This window comes from Cynocephalus volans, chromosome 4 (assembly GCF_027409185.1).
Source record: "Cynocephalus volans isolate mCynVol1 chromosome 4, mCynVol1.pri, whole genome shotgun sequence".
Lineage (NCBI taxonomy): Eukaryota > Metazoa > Chordata > Mammalia > Dermoptera > Cynocephalidae > Cynocephalus > Cynocephalus volans.
In genome coordinates this window covers 168296182-168304110 of record NC_084463.1, presented here as the reverse complement: position 1 = coordinate 168304110, position 7929 = coordinate 168296182, and the positions used below count along the sequence as shown (strand labels likewise).

The 7929-nt window shown below is 64.9% G+C and overlaps 1 protein-coding gene across 2 annotated transcripts; it reads right to left on the bottom strand.

Moving 5' to 3' along the window:
- Window positions 1–257: 257 nt before the first annotated feature.
- SLC25A22 (solute carrier family 25 member 22) lies at window positions 258–7911 on the bottom strand. Of its 2 annotated transcripts, XM_063093841.1 has the most exons (10): window positions 7882–7911; window positions 4800–4997; window positions 4589–4714; window positions 4211–4266; window positions 3147–3237; window positions 2429–2547; window positions 2152–2326; window positions 1917–2071; window positions 1742–1817; window positions 258–1665 (listed from the first exon to the last, which is right to left on the bottom strand). In XM_063093841.1, the coding sequence occupies exons 2-10, from the start codon at window positions 4817–4819 to the stop codon at window positions 1512–1514; spliced, it is 972 nt and encodes a 323-aa protein (XP_062949911.1). In that variant the 5' UTR covers window positions 4820–4997; window positions 7882–7911; the 3' UTR covers window positions 258–1511. The 2 variants fall into 2 exon arrangements, with proteins under 2 accessions (XP_062949911.1, XP_062949909.1); XM_063093839.1 differs by having other exon boundaries at window positions 2152–2547.
- Window positions 7912–7929: the final 18 nt, after the last annotated feature.

The window sequence follows — 7929 nt, the reverse complement described above, 5'->3', positions numbered from 1 at the left end:
CCAGGCGGTTTAGGGTCGGGCGCGGAAGCCGCTGAGGCCGGGCCTCCCACACCCCAAACCGGGCTGAGGTTTCCGCCAGGATCCCCGACCCCCCAGGCCAATGTTCCCCTCACTGGGTGGGTAGACTTAGGTCTGCAGGAGAAAGGAAAGGAGCCAGTTATGGGAAGAAGGGGCTGCCCTCCCCACTTCACCCCCAAACAGACTTCCAGAGAGGAGGGGTCTACATAGAATATTTATTTATCCTCTCACATGACAAGACACAAAAAATTACTTCTTAAAACTCTTCAAAAGAAAAAAAATATAATTCTGTAAGCAGCAGCAGCAGCTTCCAAGGTACAGATGTAATGGGAGGGGCAGCTCCCAGGAACAACCGTGAACTGGGGGGGACTCAGGCCTGAGCCCCAGGTAGTGTCACTGGAAGGGGCCCCGCGGAGGGGGCCGTTTTGGGGACACAGCACCAGCACATCAGGATCAGTCACCAACACAATCACAGGGCAGTACTGATGGGTCCGGGGTCCTGGGAGGGGGTACTTTTGGACTGTGGTCAGAGGCCTTGTGTAGAAGCCCAGGGAACAGGGTGGGCCCTGGGAGGACTGGGAGTCAGCTCCTGCCCCCTCCACAAGCACAGCAGGTGTCCCCAGGCTCCATACTGGTCCCCATGCCTGCCTGTGGCCCTGGACAATCCCAGACCAGGTGGGGATGGGGGTCTCAGAAGAGGAGCTGAGATGGAGAAATAAATTCCTGAACGGGATCAGCAGAGCCTGGGGCGCACACGGTGCATGGCCACGTGGAGAAGGGAAGCAGCCCCCACCCACAGCCCCATTCTGGAGGGGCCGGGCCAGCTGAGGGCTGGTGGGCACGAACTGCTCCCCTCAGCACACGCACATTCACACACACCTCATACAATCTGGGCCCCGGCCTGAGGTGGGAGTCAGAGTTCAGCATGACCCCCCCACCTCGGATTCCTAGCTCCACAGCGGGGACAGGACTCCCCTGCAAGGCTGGCTGGGGAGGCAGAGTCGAGTCCTGGCTGAGACGGAAGAGCAGCAGGGGAGGACGGATGGGCGGGTGGACGGACAGTCAGGTGGGCAGGAGGACGGATGGGTGGGCGCGTGGGTAGAGCCACTGGGGCTTGGCAGGGTCAATAAATAGGTTTGTGCAGGGTCCCCTTTGTGGACCAGGAGAGCCTTGGAGACAGGAGCTGATGGACTGGGAGGTAGGGTCCAGCCTGCCAACCCCAGACCTGAGGGCCCCCAGCTCAGAGACCAGCTCCGACCCTGGGGGTGTTCAGGCTGGGACAGGACTGGGACAGGGGCTGGCTTCAGGAATGTAAAGATTTCTGCATTTTCTACATAGGACTTGATCCCAATGGTTGTGCAGGCAGGACCCCCAGGGGGCCTGTGTGCGCGCCACCCACGTGGACCCTTCACCCCTCCCCTGCCTCGCAGTCCAGGGCGAGGGCTGGGGAGCGATCTTCCCTCACGAAGCCCTGGGCTAGCCAGCCAGGGGGCTCAGGCCTGAGGGTCCTGCAGCAGCCCCAGCAGGGACTCGGCGATGCCCAGGAAGTAGACCACCTGGGCAATGCCAAACAGCGGGGCGATGACCAGGGCTCGGCAGTAGGCGCCCTTCAGGAAGGCCGAGGGGCCCTCGTGCCGCCAGATCTTCCTGTGGGGGAGGGGAGGGTCAGAGCTAGGGCAGCGGCCCCGGCCCCAGCCCCCTGCCCTCATGGGATCTTGCCCACCTGGCACAGTCCAGAATCCCCGAGTAGGTGTCCTCATTGATGCCCCGCTGAAGCGACTGGAGCCGTGTCTTCACCACTGCAAGGAGGTGTGCGGGTCAGCGTGGGAGCCCCCCTCACCTCTGGAGCCCACCCTCTCTGCCCCATCCCCAGCCTGGGGCCCAGGCCCAGCACTGACCATCACAGGGGTTGACGGCCACAGCGGCCGCACTGCCGGCCACACAGCCAGCCAGGAAGGACACGTAGAAGGGCGACTTCTCCTCAGACGCCGGGCGGCCCAGCTGGTTCAGGTTGGCAAAGAGTGGGAAGTAGACAATGGAGAAGGGGACGTCCCTGTGGGGGGGTTGCGATGGTGACCAGGACGTGGCGGGGTAGGGGCAGGCCTCCTCCTTCTGCCCTCCCCGCCCTCCCACCTGAGCAGCGTGGCCCCGAGTCCCTTGTAGAGGCCGGAGATGCCGCGGCTCTGCAGCAGGTCGCGGGTCAGCTGGGTGGCCGTGGGCCGGGGAGCAGCCGGCGTCTCCACTGAGGTCTGGGCACCCCCCTGGGCTGAGAGCTGGGCCTGGGCAGCCAGTACCTTCTTCTGGGCAGCTGGGGAGAAAGGGGCTGCTGTCTCCTCCTCCTGCAGGGGGCAGGTGACGGGGATCCAGCTGTGGCCGCCCCCAGCTCTCTGTCCCTCCCACTCGCCCTCACCAATGCGGCCTGCGTCCTGCAGCTGGATCTTCAGCATCTCCATGGGGGTGGTCACGATCACCTGGCAGGTACCAGCCCCGCAGCCAGCCAGCATCTCCCTCAGCAGGGTCAGCTTCTGCCTGCCGTGGTGGGAGTGGGGCCGCGATGAGGGGGAGGAGGTCCCCACCACTCAGGGTGAGACGGGGACTGCCTGCCACACACGGGGCTCCCTGCTCCGCCTGGGTGTAAAGGGGGACGGGAGCAGTGGAGCAGACGCAGCCCAACCCCCACCTCGAGCCCTCTAGCAACAGGCACTGAGCCCAACGGACAGATGGCCCCATGGCAGGGACCTGGGAAGGGCAGTGGGGCCAGCCTCCTACAAAGAGAAATGGGGAACTGGGGGTCTTGAGTGCCCCGAGAAAGGCCCACCCTTGCAGCTCCACCCTCCAGGGAGGGGAAGCTCATTGGTGGACCCCAAATCCTGGCCTGCAAGGAGCAGCACTGCGGACTCAGCATCTGCTCACACCTCCCCTGTGGGGGTGGGGTGCCCACAAGGTCAGGAAGCCCCGGGAAGGGGCCTGAAGGAGGGCAAGGTCCCCAGGACCTCCCAGGTGGGACTCAGCTGGCTGGGCGGACCTCCCTTCTTTGTCTGGGGCCTAAGGCCCACTCAGGTGCTTGCCACAGTCCATGACCGTCACAACCTGAGCCCCCAGCAGCCAGGCAGGCTGGAGCCCCTCACCCATCCTTAGAGAGCTGATGTCGGAAGAAATCGTTGGCTGCCAGCTTGATGGCTTTCTCAGGGGTGACGAGGGTCAGGTTCACAGCGGCACCTGTGGGGCACACGGGATTAGACCGTGATGGAAAGCAAGTGGGTCAGACAGAGCCAGGCACCCGGGGTCAAGTGGGGTCTGGGGAAGACAGGTAGGGGGACAGACACGCACAGTGGCCTGGGCTGGGGAGGCTCTCGGCTGGCACTTGCCTCCCACTGGCAAAGTCCTACCCAGCATTTGTTGGCCACGGCCTCCTGCCCTCTCACCCACATTAGGGCTGGGTTTGTGCCAGGTGGGGGCGGGGACCAGGCAGGGATAGAGTGGGGTGGGGCGGCCCGGCCTCCCCCCCGCACACTCTGCTCTCCCTCCCTTGTATGATCCACCCCACCCCACCTCCATCTGTCTCTGGCAGGAATAGGCTTCACCCCGTGCTAATGAGTAGTGGGGACCAAACCCTCAGAGCCCATAGGTGGGCCTTCCTGGGGAACACCTCCATCCCTGGGGGACAGAAGGTGCTACACTGGCAGGGGGGCTGGGGTGAGAGGACACAGGTGTGTGTGGCAACGGAGAGCCCCCCACTCAGTGCCGAGGCTCAGGGCTGCACAGCATCTGGGCAAATCCAGGCTTGGGGATTGTTTCCTAAGCTGCTTTGCAGTAATGCCCCCCACCCCCTCCCAGTCTCCAGGCACAGGGTCCCACCTATCCCAAAAGGCAGGGGAGGAGACTGCAGCACCACGGTGGAGACCCAGATCACGCGTGCTGCCACACAGGCCTTGGCATCGAGTGGGCAATGGGGGTGGTGCCCAGAGGAGGGGCTGAGCACTGCTCCTCACCAGAGACCCGGCCCCTCAGTCTCTCCCCACAGTACCCAGGGCTGGGCCAATGGCCCCAGGAGAGGTGCAGCCAGCCCCCATGGGACAGGTCCACACTTACACAACAGGCCCAGGCTCAGTTCACTGCCCCTGCCCCTGCCTCCGCCTCCCAGCGAGGCTGTGGAAGGTGCTACCCAGGACTGCCCTGTCCCAAGCCTTACCCCGGTACATGCCAAAGTAGCCCTCCGAGCGGATGGTCTTGATGAGGCAGTCAGACCTGCAGCCAAGGGGATGCGGGTGAGCTGGGGGCCAGCCTGGCCACCCCTCCCCACACTCCTGAGTGCAGATGGAGGCCAGCCCCTTCCCTGCCAGGCCTAGCACAGGGGCTGGCCTGGGTCCAGGGTCCCTGGAGCATCTAGGGTTGACAGAGGCCAAGTCCCAAACCCAGCAGTGACCCCAGCCCTGACCCAGATGGGATCTCCCCCAGGCCTGCCCTGCCCTCAGTTTTCCCTCTTGTTAAACTGGTGGCGGGGGCACAGGAGCACAGCTCAGAGGTCTAAGTCTCGCCCTGCCCCCACGGCCCTGCCGGGCACACTCACATGCTCGAGTACATGCGCTGGCCATTCTGCTGGTTCTGTAGCCGTGTCTTGGCCAGGTCAATGGGGAACACACAGGTGACCCCGATCAGCCCAGCGATGCCGCCATTGATGAGCTTGGCTGGCAGGCTGTGTGGACAGAGGGGTGTCAGGACCCGCTTCCTCTACCACAGGTCGGGGGCAGGTCGGTGGGGGTGTGGGGGTTGCATCTGACCTGATCTGCTTATCAGCCATTTAACTCGAGTGCACCCAGGTAGGAGCTGCAGAGGTGGACGGAGACGGTGGTGGAGGTGGACGTGGAGATGGGGGAAGAGGGAGAGGCAGCGGCGGCCGTCCGAGGGTGGGTGGGGCCAAGCGGGGAGGGGCAGTCCTCCACCTCCAGAGGAATTTCAAAGCCACCACCACTTCTGTCCTGGAGGGAAGAGGGGAAGGAATCAGCGGAGGGCGGGCCGCACCAGCCCCCTCACCGCCACCCAGGGCTGGAGCCATCACCGTGTCCTGGGATGGATGGGGGAGGGAAGGAGCCTGCCACCGGGCCCCATCCCTAAGGCTCACACACGCACACGCGCTCACGCTCACGTGCACGTGCACACGGGGTGCGCTCTGGCTTTTAAAGGGCCAGGCGCCTCTGGAAGGAGAAGTGGCAGGGGCCAATCAGCCCACAGGAGCCTTGACGCTGGACTGGGCTATGGCGCCCGTCCCCCTGGCTTGAGCTGAGGCAGCCAGCACCTCCCCTCCTCAGGATGGGGGCTGAGGTCTCCTCACTGGCTCCTCCCTGGCACCCCCGGATGCCCCAGCTGGGCTCAGCTCACGGCTGCCCAGATGGACTCGGCCAGGTACGGCCCCTGCTCCCATGGCAGCTCCACTCTGGCCCCGCAGAGCCCCTGCCCACCCACTCCCAGCCCTTTGCCCACCCTTGTCCTCCCCACCCCTCCCAGGAGCTTCACTCCCAGACACACGGGAACGCAGCAACCGGACTTCTGGAGGCCTGTGTGTGGCATGAGGGGAGGGGTAGCTGGGGTGAAGGCAACCCCCGTCCACTCCAGGGGTAAGGGGAGAAGGGGCCTCTCCCGCTAGGGGCAGGGCTGGGGAGCCACATCAGATTCAGGGGCCTCCCATGGGGGACACAGCCACAAAGACTGCGCTGTGGGGGGCCTCCCCTGTGTCTCCCCGCTAGGCTCCTGGAGGCCAGCTGTCATGGGCTCACACCGGCAGCGCTGCCCCAGGTCACACGGCTGGCTCACATCCGCAGTCCCTCAGAGGACTTGTGACCTTCACCCCAGATGTCCAGGGCCCGGCCATCTCCCACCTCCCGCAGCCCCGCTGCTCCAGCCGCTGCTGGGTCCTGCTCACCCCGAGGTGCACACAAGTCCCCTCCAGGGCTCCAGCAAGCCTGCTCACCAAGGAGACAAAGTGGGAGGGGAGCAGGAGAGGGGCTGCGGGGATTGGCCACGGGGCAGGGGGGGCGGGCCTTGGGGGGGGCGACTTTCTCTTTCACTTTGGGTAAGCTGGGGCTTCCTGCAGCTTTGGGAGAAGGGATGGAAGGTATGAGACAGCTTCTGGGGGACAGGGCCTGGCCTTGGAGCCCGAGGGGGGTCAGGGGGCTGAGGGTATGACTCAGGCCAACCCAGCAAGGCCAGGCAGCCCACCCACAAGGACCCCAGCCCCTGGCCACTATGCTTCCAGCCACCTAGTGGGTTCCTGTCTACAGCCTGTGGGCTGAGCCCAGCAGTGTTTTCGGGCCCAGAGCTGCTAGGGCCCTGGTACCGAGGATGGGGCTCTTTCTGTGTACAGGCACCTGGGTGCCCCTACGTGGGGAATCCAGCACAGTGGGGTGGAGATGGGTTGATACCCACTATGTCTGTGGGATCTGTGTCTATTAGGGGCAGGTGCATATCAGGGGAACCTCACAGTGGGACACAGAAGGCATGCCCATCCCCTGAAAGAGGCAGGGAAGGGGTGGCTGCATCTCAGAGGCCACGGGCTGCCACCCACAGGCCCTGCTCACCTGGCAGGTCCAGGAGGCACGGAAGCCAGCATTCAGAGCCTCTGCCTCACCACCCCCACACCGAGGAGCGGCCTGACCTCTGAACTTTCACCCGAACTCTCTCTCCCCATCCCCCCATCCCAGGTGTAGAGTCCTCTGGGCCTTCTCACTCTTCCTTCCCTGGGGTCTGCCACTGCCCTCCGGGGACTGAGCGAGCCCTGCCTCCCTGAGCAACACCCTTCTTCCCCAGACCCTACCTCCTGTCTGGGGTGATGGACACCTAGATGATTGGGGGGAGGCTCCTGACAGACGTCTACAGTGGAGAGGGGCGCAGTTTTCCAGGCCCAGAGATGCCAAGGCCTGCGAAGTCAGCAGGAGCATGGTTTCTGGGCTGGGAATGACAGTCAGGGGCTTTGCCTGGGGGGCCGTCTGGACCCCAAGCCCTCCTTTTTGTGTCTTCACTCTGAGATTCCCACCCCTGCTATGGGACAGCTGTCTAGGGCCCTCCCCTTGCACTCCAATGTTGCCATAGAAACTTGGCAGCTCCAGCCAGGCCGCTGAGGCCCCAGGGATAAATGAGCCCTTAATGTCCCCCCTTCCAGGCAGGTAAACTGAGGCTGCAGGCAAGCTGGAGAGCAGGAGAGCCCAAAGACCACCTACCGGACAATACTGCTTCTTCCAGGGCTGCAGAAATAGAGTCTCCCACAAATAAGGCCACCAGCTTCCCCTACCCCCAAGAAAGACCACAGGCGTGAGGCTCAGGGGTGGGGACTAGCCACCTGCCCCCCTTCAGCCTCCCCCAGTCCCTTTCTTCTTGTAGAAGTGCTTTCTGTCTTGGTGATGGAGGGACCGGAAAGAGGTCTCCAACCGTGCCATGCCTCACTGGCAGACAAAGGAGAAGCGAGTTGGGGGACACACGTCCTGTTCCGGGCCGGCTCAGGCCCCTGCCTCGCTGTTGGGGCTCAGCCAGCCTCGCCGCCCACCCCACCTCCACGAGGCGACTGCGACTCAGGCCACGCACGTGTCCACACACGTCTGGGGGCGCCTCCTGTGCGGCCCCGCAGCCTGGCTGCTCCTCCTGGGGCTCCGGCCCCAGCTCCCACCCCGCGGGGACACGTGTGCGCGGGGAGCGCGCCCGGCACTGCGGGGCGGAGCGCGGCCTCCACACCCGGGCGGCAGCGGGTCGGAGCATCTGCTGGTTCAGGCACCGCCTGCGCCACTTCGTCTGGGCAGCTGTCGCCCCTCCCGCCCGGGCCGCCGCGGCCCAGCCCCTACCCCGTCCCCGCAGCCCCGCCGGCCGGGCACTCACCGCGCTCCGCCGCCGCCGCGCCCGCCTCCCCGCCGCGCGCCTGCACCT